At 31.8% G+C, this 25,888-nt stretch overlaps 1 protein-coding gene, 2 long non-coding RNA genes and 2 pseudogenes across 53 annotated transcripts; 3 read left to right on the forward strand and 2 right to left on the reverse strand.

Annotated features, from left to right (window-relative positions):
• Window positions 1-25,888, reverse strand: part of LOC149512458 (uncharacterized) — a 38,718-nt pseudogene that overhangs the window by 4,250 nt on the left and 8,580 nt on the right.
• On the forward strand, window positions 1,228-5,329 carry LOC149512459 (putative disease resistance protein RGA3; annotated as a pseudogene). Its single transcript, XR_016332062.1, has 2 exons — window positions 1,228-4,500; window positions 5,187-5,329. The product of XR_016332062.1 is annotated as a putative disease resistance protein RGA3 (transcript).
• On the forward strand, window positions 5,534-8,673 carry LOC149512460 (uncharacterized). The gene is made up of 4 exons (XR_016331996.1): window positions 5,534-6,060; window positions 6,571-7,997; window positions 8,272-8,440; window positions 8,542-8,673. It is a non-coding gene; the product is annotated as an uncharacterized LOC149512460 (long non-coding RNA).
• On the reverse strand, window positions 7,948-8,618 carry LOC149512461 (uncharacterized). The gene is made up of 3 exons (XR_016331997.1): window positions 8,479-8,618; window positions 8,321-8,398; window positions 7,948-8,086 (listed from the first exon to the last, which is right to left on the reverse strand). It is a non-coding gene; the product is annotated as an uncharacterized LOC149512461 (long non-coding RNA).
• LOC111307670 (putative disease resistance protein RGA3) lies at window positions 14,339-24,782 on the forward strand. 50 transcript variants are annotated; one of them, XM_089751219.1, is made up of 19 exons: window positions 14,356-18,024; window positions 18,658-18,762; window positions 19,106-19,276; window positions 19,402-19,483; window positions 19,698-19,841; window positions 20,002-20,100; window positions 20,217-20,280; window positions 20,380-20,540; window positions 20,691-20,771; window positions 21,065-21,208; window positions 21,390-21,467; window positions 21,560-21,646; window positions 21,923-22,743; window positions 22,828-22,901; window positions 22,998-23,142; window positions 23,301-23,399; window positions 23,516-23,716; window positions 23,802-23,830; window positions 24,111-24,782. In XM_089751219.1, the coding sequence occupies exon 1, from the start codon at window positions 14,386-14,388 to the stop codon at window positions 18,010-18,012; it is 3,627 nt and encodes a 1,208-aa protein (XP_089607345.1). In that variant the 5' UTR covers window positions 14,356-14,385; the 3' UTR covers window positions 18,013-18,024; window positions 18,658-18,762; window positions 19,106-19,276; window positions 19,402-19,483; window positions 19,698-19,841; window positions 20,002-20,100; window positions 20,217-20,280; window positions 20,380-20,540; window positions 20,691-20,771; window positions 21,065-21,208; window positions 21,390-21,467; window positions 21,560-21,646; window positions 21,923-22,743; window positions 22,828-22,901; window positions 22,998-23,142; window positions 23,301-23,399; window positions 23,516-23,716; window positions 23,802-23,830; window positions 24,111-24,782. The 50 variants fall into 50 exon arrangements, with proteins under 50 accessions (XP_089607316.1, XP_089607334.1, XP_089607352.1 ...); XM_089751181.1 differs by having other exon boundaries at window positions 22,577-22,743; window positions 23,298-23,399; XM_089751192.1 differs by having other exon boundaries at window positions 20,388-20,540; window positions 22,577-22,743; window positions 23,298-23,399.

Below are 25,888 nucleotides of genomic sequence, written 5' to 3' on the forward strand. Positions count from 1 at the left end.
TTCACTTACTTTCAAAAGCAAAAGGCAAAAAATCTATTTGGATATATAAAACTAAAAAAAATGGGTGTTTTTAATCTGAGATAGAATAATATGTTAGAATTATTATTGCATTTTAATTATTTATTCATTTCTAATCTTTGATGATTTTATTTTTGCCTTTAAGTAATTTTATATGAAGCAAAATAATTTTAATTTTAATAGTTCAAAAACCACATTTTATTTCTCTTAAAAAAGTAACAAATGGTAAGATTTCATTAGTTAAACTAAATTAGAAATTAGAAATTTTATAAGTAATTCAAAAAAAAAAAATTTCATTCAATGTAAACATTGGTTTATTACTAAAAACAAAATTGACAGTTGAGATAATTTTATTTAAAATTAAGAAAATTTTCTTTTTGATCATTTAATTTTTTGAAGTTTTTTGTTTTAATATTTAAATTTTAAAAAATAACATTTTTATCAACAATGTATATAAGTGTTACTGTTGAATTATTCAACTACTAACAGATAATGGACCATTCATTTGATAATTCAAATGAGCACACCAGAAACAAGTGAATCGAAACTTAAAATTTATTAAAATCGTTTAAGTTTTATAATATTATATAAATTAAATTAAAATTATTATCAATATTATCATAAATTATTATTTTTAATATTTATTTTTCATAAATATGTAAAAACACTACTATGTATAATAAGTCAAAGGCAAACATAGTATTAGTCTTCAACTTTCAATAATGACGTGTACGCATTTTAATTTGCGTGGGCCATATGGGATTTGATTGTTTTGGAATATTCCTAATCAACTCCTTTATCTCATCGAGGGCGATGCTATTTCAGCTAACCTTCATTAGATATTTTTTTTTTTTGTCATCAAGGGCAGAGTTTTATATTAAAAGAGAAGGGAAAAAGGTTGGGTTTGAACTTCAATTTTTAATATTTTTTTAAATTATTTTAATCATTAAATCAAACAGCTGTAGATAATTTTCATTAGATTATTAAAACTTCATTAGAAGTCGGACAATTGATATATATATATATATATATATATTAAGGACAGTGATTCTGATAAATTATCAAAGTTTATCATTTGAGTCCAGAGCCCTCTCTCTCTCTCCATTCACCTTAACGTCATTCTTTTTCTTTCTTTATTTCTTTCAAATCTTCCTTTCATTTGACTCTGAAAGCATTTTGTCACTGTAATAACTATTAGTTGAACCACAAATGGCTGAAGCTGTCATCAGTCCTACCGTAAAAGTGGCATTGTCCATGGCTATCTCGATCGTTGAGGAGCAGATCAACCTCGCATGGGATTTTAAGGATAAGCTGAAGAAGCTACATGCCTCGCTAAATATAACGCATGCTTTCTTGCAAGATGCTGAGAGAAGGCAAGTTGATGAGCCTGTCGAAATTTGGTTGAAGCAGCTTAGTGTTATTGCTTATGAGGCGGATGATGTGTTCGATGAGCTTGCTTACGAAGATCTTCGAAGGAAGGTGGATACCCCAAAGAGAACAAAGGTCAGCAACTTCTTTTTCCCCTCCAAAAATCCCATGGCTTTTACTCTGAAGATGGCTACAAAGGTTAAGAATATCAACGTATCCATGAATGATATTACTGATTTGGCCTCCAAATTTGGACTCCAACAAAGAGTTCAAAATGCGGCTCCAGTATTTAGCGCAGTAGGAAACACTGACTCCTTCGGTGACTTATCACGAGTTGTTGGAAGGGAAGATGATGTCTCAACAGTAGTTGATATGTTGATTGACTCAAGCACTCAACAAACATTCTCATTAGTATCCATAGTAGGTATGGCGGGCTTGGGGAAAACTACTTTAGCACAGTCCGTATGCAATAATGAGAAAGTAAAGAATTATTTTAATAAAATAATGTGGGTGTGTGTAGCTGAAAATTTTGATGTCTCTAAGATTTTACTGGAGATGTTATAATCTCTAACTGGGAAACCTTGTGACATGAAAAAAGGGATGCTGTACTCAAGGAAATACAAAAAGAGTTGGAAGGGAAAACCTACCTTCTCGTACTTGATGATGTGTGGAATGAAGATCCTAAAAATTGGGAGGTCTTAAAGGGTAGTTTGCTGAGGATAAATGAAAATAAACAAAGTAGGAGTAGCATTCTTGTCACAACTCGTAGTCAAAATGTTGCAGTGGTAATGGAAATACCTCATGAAAATAGGTATCCTTTTAAGCCACTGATAGATGATGAGTGTTGGGCTATAATAAAAAAAAAAGGAGCATTCCAAAACACTTCAGTATCTACAGAATTGGAAGATATTGGTAGGGTTATTGCTAAAAAATGTAGAGGATGTTATAGGTGGAACGATATGCAAAAAGCGGAATAAAGATGAGTGGGAAAAAATCAGAAATAGTCCGCATTGGGGTTCTCTAGAAAGCAATGAAGCAATTGTAAGTGTTTTGAAATTTAGTTTTGATCGATTGCCTTTTCCATCTTTAAAGCAATGTTTTGCATATTGTTTTGGAAAGCAATGTTTTCCACAAGGAGCAATTGATCCATCTTTGGATGGCGGAAGGCTTTCTTTCTTCACTATTCCAATGGAAGTTCCCAGCAGGCATTTGAGGAAATTGGTAGTAAGTACTTCAATCATTTACTATCAAATTCCTTATTACACGACGTGGAGATAGATATATATGGGTGCATTACAACATGCAAGATGCATGATTCATGATCTTGCGCAATCATTTTCAAATGCAGAAATATTAAGTTCAGAAATCATATCCACTCATCATAATTCTTATGGTCCACATGAAAATTTCGTCGATATTAAATTGCGGCATTCCTTGTTCTTGAAAACTAAAGCTTTCCACCTTGTATGGAACTTCGAAGGCTTACGGGTTCTTAATTTTTGTGATGCTTATATTGTCTGCTTGCCAGATTCAATTGGTAGGTTAAAGCATTTGAGATACTTTGATATCTCAAGAACTGAGATAAGCAGACTACCGAAGTCCATTACCCAGCTCTACCATTTGCAGACATTAAGATTGTTGAGTTGTCGTTCTCTTAAAAAATTTCCTAAAGGAATGAAAAATTTAATTAGCTTGAAGCATTTATATGTCGACGATAGAATTCATGTTCCTGATGAGATCGGATGTCTAACTGGTCTTCAAACTTTGCCAATATTTGATGTCGAGAGATGTGGAATTGGGAAATTGGGATGTTTCACTGAACTTAAAGGAGAATTGGCCATATTTAATCTCCAGAATGTTAAAAATGAAGAAGAAGCTAGGGAGGCTAAACTGCGGGAGAAGAAAAAGTTACACAAGTTGAGTTACGAATGGAATTACTCTAGAAGTGAATGTTACAATAACGATGAGGAAGTATTGGAAGGATTGAAGCCTCACTCAAATTTGAAAAGCTTAAGCATTGAGGATTACGAGGGAGAGCAGTATCCATCGTGGTTGGCAGGGAAGAGTTTTAGTGGTCCAAGTTCCTGTTTTCAACCCATCAATTTGGTGGAGTTGAATCTATCATATTGTAGGAGTTTAAAGAATCTTCCAAGTCTGGGGCAATATCCCAATCTCAAATTTCTTAAAATAGACTACTTAAATAATGTGAGTCGCATAGGAAATGAATTTTATTTTCTTGGCAAATTGTGTGATAGTGGTGATGAGAAGAAACCAATCCCATTATTTCCAGTATTGGAAAATTAACCTTATGGTATATGAAAGAAGTAAGAGAATGGTTTGAAGCGGACTCAGCAATCCCCGTGTTTCCTTCACTAAAAGAGTTGGATATTGAATATTGTTACAAGCTAAGCAGGATTCCAAGAATGAGTAGATTTTCTTCACTGGAGATACTAAATATTCCAGGGTGCAAGGAGTTGAATTGGACGGGATGAACTATTTCCCTCTTCTCTCAAAAAATTAAATATAGAAAATAGTCGGAGCTTAAAATCCATTCCAAGTGTAGAGGGTGATATTTCTTTTCTTCAACAGCTTTCGGTGGGGAGTTGTGACAAATTATGTAAAATAGAAGAGGGATTACTTGCCTCCACATGTCTAAAACAGGTATGGATTAGTCAATGCCCTAATCTGATATCCATTCCTCTAAACGGCGGATCTCAATCTCTTGAAGTTTGAAGTAACAAAGTGTGACGAATTACGGAGATAGAGGGTGGACTATTTGCATGCACCAGGCTTGAAACATTAAAGATAGTAGAATGTCCTTGAACACTCGAGATTAAATAGATGGGAAAAACTAAACTCTGTGCCAGAGATTAGAGATTTTCAAATTCCACGGAGTAAAGCTTTGCCAGAGTGGTTGGGAAACCTCTCCTCTCTTCAACGATTAGGTATTTGGAGTTGTGAGGATCTAATGCGTCTGGTATCTAAGGAAGCCATGCAACGCCTCTTCAATTTACACGAGCTTTCTATCTATGATTGTCCACAATTAAACAAAAACCGCGCCGAGCTGCTCAAAATCTCCCACATCCCAGAAATCGTGGAGGACGCTTCCAAGAGGTAGTATAATTTTCTGAAGCCTATAGGCTTCGACTCCTCATCTTCTACCATTATCATTTCATTCAACAATTCTTCCTATTCAATCTGCAACTCCTTCTTTGTTTTTTTCTCCATTTTTTTATTTTATTCTTTTTCATTGGTTCATGGATTGATTTTGTAGAACATATCAGTGTCTTCACCAATCAAAGCGGCAATCAAATCCACTTTTTAAATGGTTCATAAAAAAAAAAAAAAAGACCGACATTTTCAATAGAAAATATAAGTTCAAATTTCTCAAATTTCCTCCTATAATAGTTTCAACACTTCTTGCGTTTACATTTTGAGCTAATTTGCACAAATTCAGCTGTCGTCTTTTCTTTTCTTTTATTTTGTTTATTTATTTGCTGAAGCTTTATTTTGAATAATAATTTTTGAAATATGAGTCTGTAAATCAAAGAGACAACCAAAAACAAGTTTATCAATAATAGAAAACTGTGTTTCGATTTCTATTTGAATGACAATCGCCCATATAATAAGCATTTAGATTTGCTTATCATTGTCCCAATTTCTTGCTAGAAATTTTACAAACATGATATAAGCCTATTTTTGCATCTAGTTATCTTAGCAATTCCTTGGGGATTTTATTACCTTATTATAGGTGTTTCACTCTATCCTAATGACAAAAATTAATAACTTGCTTTGTACAGTTTTGATTTGATGAAGAACCCAGTTGACCACATGGAGACCAATGTTGCATCAGAACTTCAAATCACACTGCAAAAGTTCTTCGTCCCTTTGTTTCATCACTATGAATTTCGGTAAGTTACATTTTTAATCAAATTGTCATTTGTATTCTTGTGTTTTCATCCCTCTCTTAAGAACTTCTTTCATTTTGGCATATTGAAATCATAATATACATGTGAAGTTAAATAATGTATAAAGGTTTCCCCACTTCTCCAAACTTTGTTCCATCAGTTTTACACATGCTACTCATGCTCCATTTGATATGTGCTGTTTAAAAGTTTGGGTTTACAGTTGGAAATCCGTGCTTTTGTTAGCTTATATTTGAGCTTTCTGTCTTTTCCTTTAGCAGAAGACAAGTTGTTATACTTAATTTGATTAAAGCTACTTCTAAACCTCCCTGTCTTTTCCTGCTATTCTGAAATTCTTTTGACAGAACAATGCACCGGCGTAATGAAGCTTAGAGTTGGATATTTATCCAACATTGGACTTTTTAGAGGGGAATTCAAAATGATTGTCGATTTTTTCCTTGCTGTAGTTCAGGAGTTCCCAGGTCTTACTTCCTTCCATCACATCCACTCTCCCCTTTTGAACTCTCGAGATTGAATGGATGGGAAAAATGATGCTCTCTGCCACATCAGCTTCAACACCTCATTGCACTTGAGGAATTAGAGTCATGGAACTTCAAAGGACTGAAAGCTTTACTAGAGTGGTTGGGAAACCTCAGAGATTTTGAATTGTGAGAATCCAATATGTCTGCTATATAAGGAAGACACCATGCTGCCACTCCAATTTGCAGACTTTAAATATTTTAGGTTATCCTCAATTATACCATAGTTTGTGAGTTCCTCAAAATTTTTTATCCTATTTTTCTTTGTTGGAAAACCTTATGTTTAAAAGCCATTTTCTTTTCCAAATGAGTTCTGTACTATACATTTTCTGTGGATTTGGTATCTAAAGAAAAAAAATTTTCACTTTAGTACTTCAACTTTCATTCCATCAAACACTTTGATATTTCGTATTATTACTGTCAATTAAGTGACTGACGTAGCTTGAATATCCAATAAAATCATGCTATGCATCATAAATGTCTAATCATCGTCACTTAGCTATTGTCACATGTCATATTTTATTGGATATTAATGCCAGGTAAGTAACTTAATTAATGATGTTAGTCTAGAGCATTAAAATGTTTGACAAAATGAAAGTATTAGTACCAAAGTGAGAATTTTATTTCTTTAGTTACCAAACTGTTAGAAAATGTATAGTACAGAAGCCATTTTTATATTTAACCCTTCCCAAATACATTAACTTTATTTTCTTTTGTTTAATTGTTGTGGCATGATTTAGTGAGGAAGGAACTGAGAACCAGCATTGCCTATAGTTCAGCAATGGAGATCTTACCTTAGTATTGGTAAAAGCAATTCATAAGGTATTTTCTTTGTACCTTAGAAATAATGGCAATGACTAGGATATTTTTATCAAGTGCCCTTATTTGACGAAAATACACCATAAAAAATGTACTTAATTCACTTATTATGCATACTTTCCTTTCACTGAGTAAGAACATTTTAAAAATTTTGCTTATGGCATATTGATATTGGCTATAAACAAACAATCGAACTGATGACATAGAAACTGGTGTCTTTCACAATTAAAATCACAATGCATAAGAGCTTTGTCCTTTATTTTCGGTGTTGCATTAAGTTAGGTAAGCTTGATTGTGGCATTATGCAAATGATGCTTTTCTAAGTTTGCTTTTCGTTTCATTCTTCCATGCTCATGCTGACAGTGGAGGACATGAAGGAACCAGAAAATATCACAAGACTTTTTGTCATTTATTGTGTATCCTAAGGACGCCACCCTTATTTTACATTGTAAGTAACTAGAAAAGTTGGGAAATGGAGATTATAAGCATTACATGTTTTAACTGGTAAATGTTTTTCTCTTCAAAGCTGAGCATGAGGTACAAGATTGCTATTTTCTTCCCCACACAGATGATTTGAAATCTTTTATCCAACCGCAGAGTTTAAAACCATTCAAATGCAGGTACTGTTCTCTAGCAGGGAAATGCAGCAATATGAATGGTCTAAGGTGATGCCATATTGCTTATACATCACCAATTATGTCAGACTGTGTTTATTCCATGTTTTAGTTATTCAGTTTAACTTGCTTCTGGATTAATTGCAGGCATCAATTACCTTTTTGCTTTGGCTTTGAATTTGTAAAGAACCTGAGATTGTACAGTATTAATCGGATTGAGATTTAGCTAGACAATCCTTGGGATGGAATCAATTTCCCAAACCTAGCTTGCTGATTTACATATACTATAAAGTGAGTTAACTTCTTATAAATTTAATATATATCAACATTTTCGCTTTCATTTTGAACTATTGTACTTGTCACTGCTCAATATAAACTATATGACCTTTGACAGCTTCAAATTCTGTTTCTGTCTCTGTAAATATCAATATGTGAGACATTTCAAAGTAGCAATAGGTTTTGTTTCTGCAACACCACACCAGCATTCAGAAGCTTAGACCAGGAGGGCTGAGGATTTCAGTGATCTCATGTACTACCTTTTGTTTTTCTGGTAATCACGATGTTCAAAATTGTTTTTCCACAACAACAAACTATTATGTATGAGTGAGGATCTCAATGGTTGAGAAATATATATGTCTGCTTGACGGACTCGTATTTGTTCTTTGTGAAGGAGTGATGCTAGCTTAATTCCACGCTAAACATGATGCTTGTGCATATGATGCCGCTCCTTGATGGTAAGCCTTGCTTTGCTTTTTCCGTTGTTTTTTTCTTTCAGTTTGGTGGAGCTATAAATTGCTCTGCCTGGATTGAGCTTTTGAAGAACCTGAGATTATATGATAAACAATGTGAAACAATAATTCATGTGGTTCTCTTTTATGCTTGCTTTGACAATTGTTTTAATTTATGTGTTTTTTGAACAATTTATTTCGATGGCTAACCATTTTAATACACTTCCTAGGGGAGCTGAATTATGAAACTGATTTATGTTTGTTTTGTGAACTACTTAAGCATTATGACTCGGTATGGAGTGGCATCTTTTTGGAACAAAGTGATTCACCTGCGAAGTGCAAGTACTGATGTGTTCTTGGAGGTGCCGGATTCCATCATCAAATCAGGGGATATCCCATATCTCCATCTGAAAAATCACAAAGTCAAGCATCAGTTCATTTCAGATAAGGTAGAAATTCTATCCCCTAATCTGGGGATATCCATTACCTTGTTCCTTTTTATCTTCTCCTATCCAGAAGGCCATCATGTTCTGAACTCTTCAAATCTCAGCCTCCAATAAAGTAGTACATTTGGGGCAGTAGCAGTTGAAAATCTTCATCTTCAAGGGCACTGTCTTTAAAGGTGCAATCAAGTCGACCAAATCTAGTCTTCATACAGTGGGAGCAACGGGCGGGGCATCTCACCTACAGTACTGATTTGGTGTTCCTCAGGAAGGGAACTTGGCTGCTAGGAAAAGTGAACATCAACAGGAACACTTGGCTTCTGTGGTGCTGATAAGAATCAATAAATCTCAACAGCTTGAGAGCTCCCTTTTTTTTTTTTTTTGGTGCTCCAAAATAGTTCCAAGTCAAACTGAGTTTCTCCTTCAATTGGAGCTTGTGTAAATGATCTGCCAAGTGATCTAAATGTCATTTATTGCGAACTGTGGAGCTACAATTTTCAGACAGCTAAATGAATCCAGGTAATAGAAGCAGCAATTTATGGGTATATAATGTGGCAAAACCGATAGTGCTCTATTTTATTCGGTTTGGTACTGATAAACATGGTACATCATGGACAACTTTTTATATATTTATTCTTTTTTATTTTGGGGTAAAACATGGACAACTAAATTCATTGTTTAATTATTATAATGTCAAATTTTGTCTTATATATTCAGGCTATTATTTTTTTCACTGAGAAAAAATAAGCACTATGGTTCATAAAAACAAAATCTTGATTCAAAGAAATATTTTTTTCTCTAACGAATCTGTCCAAATACACAAGAAAAAAAAATGAAAACCAAAGATTATGTAATTCGCAATTTAGAAGATATTGTACTATATATTTGATTTTCAGGCTGTCTTTCAGCAATGTGCATTTGGATTTAAACTAATCCAACTATAAATTAGATGGAAGATAATAAACTGATGGTATAATGCAGGCAAATTAAATAAAAGAATGATAACAAGGTTATTATCAAATTATTTAAAGGTAATTAAGTAAGAATATTATTAACAATAAAATACAAATTAGAATATAGAAGGAAGGCCTTAGGAAATTTCACCTCAAAACACATGATCATCTAAGTATAAAATGGCAGAGCAAAGCAGAGTGGTTTGCCTGCCAATCATTCATCAAAGCGTGTTTGCATTCTTTTTTCCAAGGTAAAAACATAGTGATGGAAAGGAAGTAAAAAACATTAGACTCACATCCACCTATCGTAATTAAATTTTAATGTAGTGACTTAATTATTATAGTGATAAAATCATCAAAATTATAATTTAATCACTAATTATCTGATTATTAAATAATTTAAATTATTATGTTTGATGTATTATTATAAATTATTGGTAGATAATATTACATAAAAAAATTAAAACACCCAAATTAATCTTAGTATTAATTAATAATAAAATTAATTCAATATAATTATATTTTTATTATTTTAAAAATATTTTTAATACTAAATAATTGATTTGATGGGATCTTATATTCATGATCGTAAGTTAGATGTTTAACGTATGGAAGAAGGTGAGAGGAAATTTCATCCGAAAATACCAGTGCAAGCTTGTCAGTGGTCTTCACGCTTCAATATTGCTATCAGTTGTCGTGCATTTCTACTCACGTCAAGTCATTGTGAGTCGGATATTTAACGTATGGAAGAAGTTGAGAGGAAGTTTCATCCGAAAATATCAGTACAAACCTGTCAGTGGGCTTCACGCTTTAATATTGCTATCAATTGTTGTGCATTTCTACTCATGCCAGGTCTCCGTCAACTGATCTGAAACTGCAGTTGATAGGCATGGGACGTGGGGACGGAGCCACCAATAAGGAAAGTTGTACCGAAGACAACTTCGAAGACAACCATAGAAATTAATTTTTTTTTATAAATGAAAAAACAGAAAACCTGTTACCAGTCAATTTTTCGAAAAATAAATTTAAATAACTTTTTATATAATTCTGTAATTTTTATATACAAAGCTAAGAGAGATTTTTAATATTTTTTACATCAAAACTAAGGTAGTGTAGAGTGTTATGCACTTATCATGAAGTTCGCATAGTTGATCGTCATATTCATCCATTGATAAAATTAATAAATTCGATAATAATATATTATATAATTTATATATAAAAGTAAAATTTTTTAAAATATTACAAATGATTGATTTAAATATTTTTATAAAATTTTAAATTAATAAATTTATCTTTAATTATATAATTTTTATTAAATTTTTAAGTTTAAAATAGAGTATGTGAAATTAAACTATTTAAAATTTTAAAATTTTTGAAATTTTAATTCTTAAAGTATTAAAAATAATTGACTAAAATATTTTTAGTACATTTTTAATAAATTTTAATTTAAATAATTTTTTCTTATTAAACTTCTTTTTTATAATTACACCAAAAAAGTACTAAAAATAAATGATTAAAATACTGTAAATAAAATCTTAATTTCAAAAATATTAAAAATGATTTATTAAAGTATCATAATAAAATTTTTTATAAATTTTAATTTAAATGAATTTTTTATTATTAGACTCCTTTTTATAATTAAATCATTGAAGCATATTTGGTTTTTCTCCTTTTTTTTTCTTTTTAGTTTTTTGTTTTAATTAATTTGCTAACTATAGACGTATCTTAATGATTTTATTGTTTGTATGTTTTATGAGTTGATCATTTAAATATTGATAAAATAATTAAATTATTTTAATCTTTTGAAATAAGTCAAAAGATAAATTAATTAAATCATTTTATTTCATTTTAATTTTTGAAATTTTGTAAGTAATATTTTTATATAACAAAAGTTTATGTATAATAAAATTTTTAAACAAAATAAATTTTAAGTTTTTAATTGGTAAAATGTACAATTACACTCAATTTATGGAAACACTAATGGAAGATTATCCTAAGCAAAAAAAAAAAAAGCAGACGAAAGATTAACTAGTTATGAATAGCTCTATCTTTTTTATATGACAAATAATATTAGTATTATATAATATTTTAATAAAAAATATACAAATTTATTGATTTCAAATTTTTTTAGGATCAATATGAAATCCTTTTATCAGGAGAAATATTGTATGTTCCTTCATTTTCTTCATTAAATAAATTGAAGAATATTCATGATTATATCAAAATGTTAAGATTATCATATTGGATAATATTTGTTTAAAATTATTGCAATTCATTAATTAATTATCACTATTACATTTAATAAAAAATATTATTATAAAATTATAATTTAATTAAACTTAAAAGTGATTTAAAACTATTTATTAACAAAATTCATTTGATAAATTTTTACTTAATTGTGTATTTAGTATTCAATTATTTTAAATTTTAATTTTTAATAATTTCAAGTTAGGTTTTAAATTTAGAATTAGCGATTAATTAGGTTGAATCAAATTTTATCATTTATGTTTGTTCATCGTATACTCAATTATTTACTTATCTCGTAAGCATATTTCATTTAATAATTGGTGCATACTTTTTATTGTTTTAAAAGTTAGATTCAAATCATCATAAATCAAAATAAAAATAAGTATACTTAATTATTTATAATTTCAATTTCATTTTAAAAATATTTTTAAAAATTAATTAAGTAATTCAACTACAAAGATAATAAAATTGAGATATCGAAGCTGAAAGGAAAAAAAAAAACTTAAATAAGGAATTTTTAAATTGATGCAAAAGATAAATAAGAAATATTTGATTCTAATTAGGTTCTTATTTCAATTCAAATTTTAGTTGTGTTTAATTATTTCAAATTTTAAATTACTACTAAGCTTTTGACTTTTAAAAATAAATTGAAATCAAGTAAAGTTTGTTCATTTTTATAATTATGTGTATTATATTATTTTTAATTAAATTAAAATTTAAAATGAGTAAAAATTTTATGTATACTCAATTTAAGTTTTGAATTGTTTCAAAATTGAATTGGTTAATCCATATTATTTTCAGTTATATTTTTATGACACCTGTAATAAATTTCGAAATAGAATAAGAAAACAACAAAATGAAAATTTAAAATTACAAAAATATGAATGATAATTATAGAAGAAAATCTTTATACCCAAGTATTGCAAAGAGTAAATGATATATCTTATTCTAAAGATTTTGAAATTTATATTGCATAAATGTTGATATAGATAAATACGTTTATAGTCATTCATGTGGATTGAAGTAAATAACTCAAACATTTCATTTAAATGAGATATCATAATTTATATTCATTCAGGAAGGCAACATACACTTAAATATTATTTGGGTTGCTATAACCCTTTGCAATATTATTTACTCTTTTCAAATGAAGAAATTGGTTGGTATTAAAATATTAAAAACAATCATTTTGAATGATAGTAATAAAAATAAAATAATAATTAAAAATATATTGTTTTTTCATTTAGTAGAATAAATTTTTTAAGGAGAATACGAAAATAATTATTGTGAACTTAATATTTTTTAATATTGCTGTCTATTTATTTTTTATAAATTTATTTAGTAATTTTTTCTTATTACTTTTGTATAACAAATATTGTTCTCAAAATTATATACTTAAAAATATAAGCATAAGGTAAAATTTATTATTTTCATTGTTGGCACAACACTTTAAATTTTTTAACATTTCATATGCAATTATACTTCATCAACAAATATGAAAATACATGTACAAATCATTTAATCAAATCACTAATAAAACTTATCTTAATATGTATTTTTTTACCAGGCACTACAAATTTTAAATAATATCTTAAAAATATTAACTTAATATATATTTTATATATTTATTTAATTTAATTTTAATACTTGCATTAATATAAAAAATTATGATTTTAACTTATTATTACATGTTCAACTACAAATTACAAATTAAAAGCATTTACTCATTGTTTTTCAAGTCATCTATGCTTAAACTTTTTTTTTATTTTCTTTCTCTATCTTTCAAATTATATCATTTAATATATATTGTGTTTTTTTTTTTTTTGAATTTATGCAAATTAATAATAACATAGTAGTAGATAATTGATAATTTAGTAATTAACTAATGAAAATTCAAAGTAATTAGTATGAATTAGGAGTAATTATCGATAACTTAATAGTTAATAAGTAGTAATTTAATAATAAATTATAGATAATTTAGTAGTAAATTAATAATAATTTAATAATAAATGAATAATAATTTAGTAATCAATGATTAATAACTTAGTAGTAAATAAGTAATAATATAATAGTAAATGTGTAATAACTTAGTAGTAAATCAAATTTAATATAGTTATAAATGTATAATAATATAATAAATAAAAAATAATTTAATGAAAAATAAGTGACGGTTTAGTAGTTAATTATTGATAATTTAATAATAAATTAATAGTAAATTAATAATAATTTAATAATAAATCAGTTTTAAGTTATTAGTAATTAATTGATAATAATAAATTATAAACTTTTTTCATACTATAAATAATTGATAATTTAATAGTTAATTAGTGAAAACTTAAAAGCAAATTAATAATAAATTATTAATAATTTAATTATTAATAAATGATAACTTAATAATAAATTATAAATAATTTAATATAAATCCACAATAAAATGATAGTAAATCATAAATAATTTAATTATAAATCAAAAATAATTTTGTCGTAAATAATCAAAATTAAATTGTAAATCAATTATAATAAAATAGTAAACACATAATAATATAATAATAAATTATTGATAATTTAATAATAAATTACTAATAATATAATAATAAATTATTAATAATTTAATTTATAAATTAATTAATAATTAATAATTATTCATAAATAAATAAATTATAAAAAATTTAATAATAAATTATCCATAACTCTAAATTATTCATAACTTAATGATAAATCACTGTTATAACTATTAATTGAACCACCACAAATGGCTAAAGCTTTCATCGGTGCTGCCGTGGAACTGGCACTGTCCAAAGCTAACTCGATCATTGACGAGCAGATCAACCTCGCATGGGGTTTTCAGGACGAGCTGAACAAGCTACGTGACTCACTAAATCGGACTCGAGCTTTCTTTCGAGATGCTGAGAGAAGGCAAGTTGATGAGACTGTCAAAGTTTGGTTGAAGCAGCTTGAAGATATTGCTTACAAGGCCGATGACCTATTAGATGAACTTGCTTACGAAGATCTTCGAAGGAAGGTGGACACCCGAAAGAGAATAAAGGTCAGCAACATCTGTTCCCTCTTCAAAAATTCCATGGCTGAAAAGGTTAAGGAAATTAACCTACGCATGGATGAAATTATTGATTGGGGCTCCAAATTTGGACTCCAACAAAGAGTTCAAAATGCGGCTCCCATATTTAGCGGAGTAGGAAGCACCGACTCCTTCGTTGACTCATCACGAGTTGTTGGAAGGGAAGCTGATATCTCAAGAATAGTTGATCTGTTGATTGGCTCAACCAGTCAACAAACTTTCTCATTAGTATCCATAGTAGGCATGGCGGGCCTGGGGAAAACTACTTTAGCACAGTCCGTATGCAAAAATGAGAAAGTCAAGAATTATTTTAATAAAATAGTGTGGGTGTGTGTGGCTGAAAATTTTGATGTCCCTAGGATTTTATTGGAGATGTTAGAATCTCTAACTGGGGAAACTTGTGACATGAAAAATAAGGATACCGTACTTCGGAAAATACAAAAAGAGCTGGAAGGGAAAACCTACCTTCTCGTGCTTGATGATGTGTGGGATGAGAATTTTAAAAACTGGGAGGACTTATGGGGTAGATTGCTGGGAATAAATGGAAATAAACAAAGTAGCATTCTTGTCACAACTCGTAATGAAAATGTTGCAGTGGTGAGGGAAACACCTCAAAGAAATAGGTATCCTCTTAAGTCATTGATGGAAGATGAGTGCTGGGCTATAATAAAAAAAAGAGCATTCCAAAACTATCCAATATCTCCAGAATTGGAAGATATTGGAAGGGTTATTGCTAAAAAATGTAGAGGTGTGCCATTGGTGGCAAATGTTATAGGGGGAACAATGTGCAACAATCAAAATAAAGATGAGTGGGTGAAAATCAGAGATAGTCCTCTTTGGGGTTCTCTAGAAAGCAATGAAGTGATTGTAGGTGTTTTGAAATTAAGTTTTGATCGCTTGCCTTCTCCATCTTTAAAGAAATGTTTTGCATATTGTTCTGTTTTACCTAAAGATTTTCGCATCCAAAAGGAGCAATTGATCCAGCTTTGGATGGCGGAAGGCTTTCTTCACCAATCCAATGGAAGTTCCCAGCTGGCATTTGAGGATATTGGTAATGAGTACTTCCATCACTTATTATCAAATTCCTTATTGCAAGACAAGGAGATGGATATGGATGGGTTCATTACATGCAAGATGCATGATTTAGTTCATGACCTTGCGGAATCAATTTCAGATGTAGAAAAATTAAGTTATGAAACCAATTCCACTCATCATAATTCTCATGAAAATGTCCCTGATATTGGTGTGAAACTGTGGCATTCCTTGTTCTTGAAAACTAATGCTTTCTCCATTGTATGCAACTTCAAAGGCGTACGGGTTCTTAATTTTTGTACTGCCTATATTGACTCCTTGCCAGATTCGATTAGTAGTCTAATACATTTGAGATACTTAGATATCTCAAGAACTTGCATAAGTAGATTACCAGAATCCATTACCCAGCTCTACCATTTGCAGACGTTAAGATTGCTGAATGTTAGGCAACATCTACTAGCTTCGGTGCCTTTTGCAAGACCTTATCTTGGAAAACTTCCTGAAGGAATGAAAAATTTAGTTAGCTTGAGGCATTTATATATTGATCATCCGAGTTATGTTCCTGTTGAGATTGGATGTCTAACTAGTCTTCGTACTTTGCCAGTATTTGATGTGGGCACAGAAAGTGGACGTGGAATTGGAGAATTGGGATGTTTAAGTAAACTTGGAGGAACATTGAAGATATTTAATCTCCAAAATGTTAGAAACAAAGAAGAAGCTAGGGGAGCAAAGCAATGGAAGAAGGAGAAACTACTCAAGTTGGAATACGAATGGAGCAGGGGAAGGGAAGATTGCTGTAACGATGAGGAAGTAGTGGAAGGTTTGGAGCCTCACTCAAATTTGAAAAGCTTAACCATTAAGGGTTATAAAGGAGGGCATTTCCCGTTATGGTTGGTAAGGAGTATTAGTGGTTCAAGTGCTTCTTTCCAACCCATCAATTTGGAGGACTTGACACTATCAAATTGTGAGAATGTACAGAACCTTCCAATTCTTGGGCAATATCCCAAACTCAAACGTCTTAGAATAGAAGTTTTACCCAATTTGAGGAGCATAGAATGCTCAGAAGTGGAGCTAACATTTCCTTCTCTAAAAGAGTTGAAAATTAGATATTGTTGGAAGCTAAGCAGCGTTCCAATAATGAGTAGATTTTCTTCTCTTGAGGAACTTGCTATCGACGATTGTGGGGAGTTAAGTTGGACCGACGATACACTATTTCCCTCTACACTCAAAAAATTGTCAATAACCAAGTGTTCAAACTTAAGGTTCATTCGAATTGTAGGGGGTGGTATCTCTTCTCTTCAAGAGCTTTTCCTACAGGGTTTTGACAAATTATGTAAAATAGAAGAGGGACTACTTGGCTCCACATGTCTAAAAGAGGTATGCATTTGGGAATGCCCTAAGCTGACATCCATTCCTCTAAACGGTGGATCTCAATCTCTTTGGAACTTTACAGTTGGAAAGTGTGAAGAATTACAGGAGATAGGGGGTGGACTATCTGCTTGTACCAGGCTGGAAAAATTAATGATAGAAGAATGTCCTAATCTGAAATCCATTCCTATAAACGGTGGATCTCAATCTCTTTTGAGCTTTGAAGTAAGAAAGTGTGAAAAATTAGGGGAGATAGAGGGTGGACTATCTGCTTGCACCAGGCTGGAAACATTAGAGATAGAAGAATGTTCTAATCTGATTTCCATTCCCAGTATAGATGGCTTCTCCTCTCTTTTAAGTTTAACACTGTACGGATGCAAAGGATTAACAAGTCTACCAACTGGATTGCTTGCCTGTACTTCTCTTGAGTATTTGTCCATATGCAATTGCACAAATCTGGAGTCAATTCCAGGAGAGAGCATTGACAGCCTCACCCGTTTGAAGACATTGGTATTGGGTCCCTTCTCAGAAGAACTTGAAGAATTTCCACTTCTCTGTTCCATCCACAACCTCCGCTCTCCCCTTCAACACTTGATATTGAATGGATGGGAAAAACTAAGCTCGCTGCCACATCAACTTCAACACTTCACCGCACTTGAGAATTTAGAGATTTCCAACTTCCACGGAGTGAAAGCTCTGCCAGAGTGGTTGGGAAACCTCTCCTCTCTTCGAGAATTAGAAATTCGGTATTGTGAGAATCTAATGCGTCTGCCATCTAAAGAAGCCATGCAATGCCTCTCCAATTTGCAGCTGCTGTCTATCGATGGTAGTCCTCTATTAAAGGAAAACCGAGCCGAGCAGTCCAAGATCTCCCACATTCCAGAAATCTACATTGATGGATGAGGCTTCCAAGAGGTACTATAATTTTCTTAAGTCTATAGGCTTCGACTCGTCATCTTCTACCATTATCATTTCATTCGACAATTCTTCCTATTCAATCTGCAACTCCTTCTTTGTTTTTCTTTTTCCTTCTAATTTATCCATTTTTTTATTTTATTCTTTTTCATGGGTTTATGGACTGATTTTGTAGAATGTATCTGACCCACTATTTCAATAGAAAATGTATGGCAAATATGCTTCTATAATAGTTTCAATACTTCCTGCGTTTACTTTTTGAGCTAAGCTGCAAAAATTCAGCTATTGTCTTGCTTTCCTTTTCTTCCTTTATTTGAATAACAATTTTCGCAAATATGAGTCTGTAAATCTGCTAATCTCAAAGCGACAACCAAAAACAAGTTTATCAATAATAGAAAACTGTGTTTAGGTTTCTATTTGAATGACAATCTCATTCTGTCTTTTCCCCATATGATAATCATTTACTTTTGCTTATCATCATCCCCTTTTTTTGCTAGAAATTTTGCAAATATGATATAAGTCTATTTTTGCATCCAGTTATCTTGGCAATTCCTTGGGGATTTTACTACCTTAGTATAGGTATTTCACTTCATCCTAATGACAACAATTGATGACTTTCTTTGTACTGTTTAGTTCTGATGAAGAACCTAGTTGATCACATGGGGAACAATGTGGCATCAAATTTTCTAATCACACTGCAAAAGTTCGTTGTCCCTTTGTTTCACACCATAAATTTGGGTATGTTACATTTTTGATCAAATTGTTATTTGTATTCTTGTTTTTCATCCCTTTCTTGAGAACTTCTTACATTTTGATATGTTAAAATTATAATACATGTGAACTTAAATAATATAAAAAGTTTCCCCATCAAAACTTTGTTCCATCGTTTTGCACATGCTACTCATGCTTCATTTGATGTGTGCTGTTTAAAGATTGGATTTACAGTGGGAAATCAGAGCCTTTGTTAACTTATATTTGATCTTTCAGTCTTTTCGTTTAGCCAAAAAAAGTTTTTATACTTTATTTGATTAAAGCCTTTACTAAACCTCACTGTTTTCCATGCAATACTGAAATGTTTTAGACAGAAGAATGCACTAGAGTGATGAAGCTTAGAGTTGGATATTCATCTGACACTGGATTTTATAGAGCGGAAATGTGAGAATTCAATGCATCTGCCATTTAAGGATGCCATGCCTCCTCTGTAATTTGCAGACATTAAAATTTTAGGTTATCCTCTATTAAACAATAGCTTGTGAGTTCCTTGAATTTTTTTTGTCTTGTTTTTCTTTATCAGAAAACTTTTTGTTCAAAAGTCATCTTCTTTCCCAAATACATTAACTGTATTTTCCTTTGTTTAATTGTTGTGGCATGATATAGCGGGGAAGGAATTGAGAAGCAGCATTGCCTATAGTTCAGCAATGGTGATCTTGCCTTAATATTTGAAAAAACAATTCAGAAGGTATTCTCTTATGTACCTTTGAAATAATGGCAATGAGTGGGATATTTTTAACAAGTGACTTTAGTTAATGGAAATATACCATAAAAGTGTAGTTAATTCACTTATTATGCATACTTTCCTTTCACTGAATGAGAACATTTTAAAACACAATGCGTAGATAGTGTTAATTCCATGTTTTAGTTATCAGCTTAACTTGCTTCATGATTAATTGCAGGCATCGATTACTTTTTTGCTTTGGCTTTGAATTTGTAAAGAACCTGAGATTGTATACTATTTCATTGGATTGAGATTTGGCTAGACAATCTTTGGATGCAATCAGTTTCCCAAACCTAGCTCGCTGATATACATATACGATAAAGTGAGTTAACTCCTTATAAATTTAATATATATCAACATTTTCATTTTCATTTTGACCTATTGTACTTATCACTGCTTAATATAAACAATATGACCTTTGACTGCTAGAGGTTCTTTTTCAGTCTGTGTCACTATCTAATATGTGACACTTTTCACATTAGCAATAGGTTTGTTTCTGCAGCACCACTCCTCGATTCAGAAGCATAGACCGGGAGAGCTGAGGTTTCAATGATCTCATGAACTACCTTTTGATTTTTCTGGTAATCACCATGTTCAAATTGTTTTTCCACAACTACATACTTTTGTGCATGAGTGATTAATCTCAATGGTTGAGAAATATGTTTGCTTGACAGACTCATATTTGTCTGTTGTGAAGGAGTGACGCTAGCTTAATTACACGCTAAACATGATGCTTATGCATATGATGCCGCTCCTTGATGGTAAGCCTTGCTTTGCATTTTCCATTGTTGTTTCTTTCAGTTTGGTGGAGCCATAAATTACTCTTTGCCTGGATTGAGCTTTTGACAATTAAACCATAGCGATGAAGCTTTTGACAGAAGAATGCACCAGAGTGATGAAGCTTAGAGCTGGATATTTATCAAACACTGGATTTTATAGAGTGGAAATGTGAGATGCCAATGCATCTGCTATCTACAGAAGCCATGCCTCGTCTGTAATTTGCAGACATTAAATATTTTAGGTTATCCTCAATTAAACCAGAGCTTGTAGTTCCTTGAATTTTTTTTGTCTTGTTTTTCTTTATCGGAAAACCTTTTGTTCAAAAGTCATCTTCTTTCCCAAATACATTAACTGTATTTTCCTTTTTTTTAATTGTTGTGGCATGATATAGTGGGGAGGAACTGAGAAGCAGCATTGCTTATAGTTCAGCAATGGAGATCTTGCCTTAATATTGGAAAAAGCACTTCAGAAGGTATTCTCTTATGTTCCTTAGAAATAATGGCAATGACTAGGATTTTTTTAACAAGTGCCCATAGTTAACGGAAATATACCATAAAAATGTAGTTAATTCACTTATAATGCATGCTTTCCTTCCAGTGAATGAGAAAATTTTAAAATTTTGCTTATATATTGATATTGGCTGTAAACAAACAATAACTGATGGCATAAAAACTGGTGTCTTTGACAATTAAAATCACAATGCATAGATAGTGTTAATTCCATGTTTTAGTTATTCAGTTTAACTTGCTTCATGATTAATTGCAGGCATCAGTTACATTTTTGCTTTGGCTTTGAATTTGTAAAGAACCTGAGATTGTACGGTATTCATCAGCTTGAGATTTAGCTAGACAATCCTTTGGATGTAATCAGTTTCCCAAACCTAGTTTGCTGATATACATATATGATAAAGTGAGTTAACTCCTCATAAATTTAATATTATATCAATATTTTCGTTTTCATTGTGAACTATTGTACTTATCACTGTTCAATATAAGCAATATGACCTTTAACAGCTCGAGGTTCTGTTTCAGTTTGTGCCACTATCTAATATGTGAGACATTTCACAATAGCAATAGGTTTGTTTCTGCAGCACGACACCAGGACTCAGAAGCATAGACCAGGAGGGCTGAGGTTTCAATGATCTCATGTACTACCTTTCATTTTTCTGGTAATCACCATGTTCAAATTGTTTTTCCACAGCAACATACTATTATGTATGAGTGGGGATCACAATGGTTGAGAAATATGTTTGCTTGACAGACTCATATTGGTCCGTTGTGAAGGAGTGATGCTAGCTTAATTCCACGCTAAACACGATGCTTGTGCATATAATGCTGTTCCTTGCTGGTAAAACTTGCTTTGCTTTTTCCATTATTTTTTCTTTCAGTTTGGTGGAGCTATAAATTACTCTTTGCCTGGATTGAGCTTTTGAATAACCTGAGATTATATGATAAACAATGTGAAATAGCAATTCATGTGGTTTTCTTTCATGCTTGCTTAGACAATGGTTTGAATTTATGTGTTTTCTGAACAATTTATTCCAGTGACTAACCATTTTGATATGCTTTTCTAGAGGAGCTGAATTATGAAACTGATTTATTTGTGTTTTTTGAACTAATTAAGCATTATGAATCAGCATGGAGTGACTTCTTTTCAAAACAATGTGATTCACCTGGGAAACACAAGTACTGGTGTGTTCTTAGAGGAGCCAGATTCCACCATCAAATCAAGGGATATTCCATACCTCGATCTGAAAAAACACAAACTCCAGCATCATTTCGTTCTAGCATCAGTTGTTTTTCTCTATCAGGAAACTTTTTGTTCGAAAGTCATCCTCTTTTCCCAAATATGTTAATTGTGTTTGTCTTTGTTTAATTGTTGTGGCATAATATTGTGGGGAAGGAACTGAGAAGCACCATTGCCTATAGTTCAACTATTGAGATCTTTTCTTAATATAGGCAAAAGCACTTCAGAAGTTATTCTCTTATGTACCTTAGAAATAATAGCAACAACTAGGGTATACCTTAGTTGACGGAAATATATATAGCCTAAGAAATGTAGTTGATGAATTTATTATACGAATTTCCTTTCAGGAAATGAGAGCATTTTAAAATTTTTGCTTATAGCACATTGATATTGGCTATTAACAAATAATCTAATTAATGGCATAGAAGCTGGTGTCCTTTGACGATTAAAATCAGAATGCATAACACCTTTGTCCTTTTCTTTTCTGTGTGATTGTTGCATTAAGTTAAGCTTGATTGTGGCATTATGCAGATGATCCTTCGAAGCTCATTCAGACAGTGAAGGATATGAAGGAAACACAACAGATCACAAGACTTCTGTCGTTTATTTTCTATACTAAGGAGGCCACCCTTGTTTTACATTGTTAGTAAGTAGAAAAGTTGGAGAGCAGAGATTATAAGCATTTCATGATTTAACTGGTAACTCTTTATCTCTTCAAAGCTGAGCATGAGGTACAAGATTGCTATTTTCCTCCACGCCTTTATTTGGGATCTTCTATCCAGCTGCAGGGTTTAAAACCATTCAAATGCAGGCACTGTTTTCTAGCAGGGAAATGCAGCAATGCGAGTGGTAGAAGGTGATACCATATTGCTCATATATCACAAATTATGTAGGATTCTGTTCATCCCACGTTTTATTTATTCAGTTTAACTTGCTTCATGATTCATTGCAGGCATCATTTACATTTTTGCTTTGGCTTTGAATTTGTAAAAGAACCTGAGATTGTATAGTATTCATCAAATGGAGATTTAGCTAGACAATCCTTTGGATGGAATCATTTTCCCAAACCTAGGTTGCTGATGTACATTTATGATAAAGTGAGTTGATTCCTTATAAGTAGAATATATATCAACATTTTGTCTTCTTTTTGGACTATTGTACTTGTCACGACTAGATATAAACAATATTACTTTTGACAACTCAAGGTTGTGTTTCAGTTGTGTCACTATCATTAATCTGAGGTATTTAACAGTAGCAATAGGTTTGTTTCTGCAACACCGCACCAGGATTCAGAAGCTTAGACCAGGAGGGCTGAGGATTTCGATGATCTCACGTACTACCTTTTATCATTCTGGTAATCTCCATGTTCAAAATTGTTTTTCCACTGCAACATTCTATTATGCATGAGTGAGGATCTCAATGGTTGAGAAATATGTTTGCTTGACTGACTCATATTTGTCTGTTGTGTAGAAGTGATACCAGCTGAATTACATGCTAAACAAGATGCTTCTGCATGACATTTGTTGGACCAGAGGCCTAACCTATGGCTTGAACAGATCCGCGTAGAAAGTGGAAACTGTTCTATGGCTCAACGGAGATATGTATGATTCATGGAATGCTTTCTGCATATTGGAACCCAGCTTCTAACTATAAGATGATTGCACTAAAATGGTATTGAACCTTGAGCTTTGCGGTTTCTTTATTGTAAGTTTCTCTTGAAATTTCTCGTTTTAATCATCTATCTTACCTCATGCAGACACTGGGAACTCATGCCAATCCTTGATGGTAAGCCTTAGCTTTGCTCTTTCCATTGTCTTTTCTTTCAGTTTGGTGGAGCTATAAATTGTTCATCGCCTGGATTTAACTTTTAAAGTAGCTCTGCCTGGATTTAACTTTTAAAGTAGCTGTGATTGTGTGATGAACAATGTGAAACAACACTCAATGTAGTTACCATCCATGCTTGCTTTGACAATTGTTTCGATTTATGTGTGTTTTCTAAACTATTTATTCCAGTGACTAACCATTTTGATATGCTTCCTGGATCTTTTAACCATTACATCTCAAGACATCTATTCTGAAACAAAGTGATTCACCTGAGAAACACAAGTATTGGTGTGTTCTTGGAGGATCTGAATTCTATCATCAAATCGGGGAATGTCGCATATCTCGATCTGAAAACACAAAGTCAAGCATCGGCTAGTTCCAGAGAAATTAAATTCTATCCCCAAATCAGGTGATGTCCAGTATCCCTATCCAGCTGCTCCAAACCTCAAGTTCTCAACTCTTCAAGTCTCTGCCTCCAACAGACTGTAGCAGTTGAAATCTTCATCTTCAAGGGCGGCCCTGTTTTGAATGTTGCAATCAAGTCGACCAAGTCTAGCCTACCCACAGTTGGAGCACCCAGGCATCTCACCGCCAGTATTGATTTGGTGTCCATCGAAAGTGTACTTGCAACCAGGAAAAGTGAACAACAGCAGGAACACTTGAGCTTCTTTGCTGCTGCTATGAAGAACGTACCAATCTCCACAGCTTGAGAGCTCCCACTTTTTGGTGCCTCCTGAATAGTTCCAAATCAAATTGATTTTCTCTTTCTATTCAGAGCTTGTGTATATGATCCGACTAAGTAATCTAAATGTCATAATTATTTTTAATTTTGCTTTTTTTTTTTTCCAATGGACTTCATGAAGTTACAGAAAACTCTGGTAAATTGTTTCAATAGAATACATGGTTACAGAAATCACTTCTTGCCCTCTTTTCTTTTCACCTTTATTCCCATTTCAGTCCTCTTTTCTTCATTCCTTTCCGGTGACTTGCCACCTAGTGCGGCGGTGCGGTGCTCCCCTTTCCTCTTCTTCCATTATTCTGCCGACGACCTCTAGGTTTTTTGTGAGACGGCATATTTTAAGTTGACTTGGCAGGCTTACGGTCAGTTTCACTTACTGTTTGAGCTTTGACTTTGTTTGTGTAAAAACTAGAAACATCTACTAAAATAACTAGAAACATCGCGGAAATCTTTTGCTTTTATAGTGTCTGAGGAGTTCGTCATTTTTCTTGTTCTTCACGGCTGGTTTGTTATAAGGTAAGAAAAGAAAAGAAAGAAGAGAGAAATGGAAAGCAATAAATAAAAAACAGCGATCTGTAGTCGAATCTATATTAGTTGATGATGGAAGCTTCTGCATGGCCTGCAACCAAAACTTTTTTTTTTCTTTTTTATTCTTAATTCAAACCCTTTTACTTTTATTATTTTAAATTTAATTAATTTTAATTAATTAAATAGGGAACAACAAGGTTTCTATTGACTTCAATTCCACATTTTAGGAAGGTAAAAAGAAAACGGCTCAAATTTTCTTTTTTTTTTTAATTTAATTTTTTTAATAATTTATGATTTTGATTTGCAGATCTTACTTTTAGCATTTGAATCTCATTTTTACTTACTACTTACAGTTAAATTAATTTTCTTTTGAAATGTTTGATCTTTTTTATTATTTCTGTTTGTCTATATTAGAAATACTGAAATTCAATTTGCCGATGAAATTTAATCGAGGAGATGTCATTACCGTTTGGATGTCCAATCAAGAGATCAAAAGGTTGTCGTCGTAGTTGTCTAAATAAAATGTTTCATGCTTTCTTCTTGTTTTATATTATTTAATGTGTTTTCGATGTTTTATCAATGTTTGAAGAAGCATTACCATATTAATTTGTCTCTTTGTACGTAAATGTTTACTGGACAAGTTATGAAATCTGAGTCTGCCACCGTAAGGTACATTCACTTGCAATGTTCATCAACCCAATTGACTATCAGCTTTTTTTTCGTTGTTGTTTATGCGCTAGAGATGTTTGAAA

The sequence above is a fragment of the Durio zibethinus genome, chromosome 22, assembly GCF_047325235.1.
Source record: "Durio zibethinus cultivar Kanyao isolate XHJ-2024 chromosome 22, ASM4732523v1, whole genome shotgun sequence".
Taxonomy (NCBI): domain Eukaryota; kingdom Viridiplantae; phylum Streptophyta; class Magnoliopsida; order Malvales; family Malvaceae; genus Durio; species Durio zibethinus.

Coding starts and splice junctions, on each gene's coding strand:
- LOC111307670 (XM_089751190.1), top strand. CDS start 14,386: ATGGCTAAAGCTTTCATCGGTGCTGCCGTGGAACTGGCACTGTCCAAA.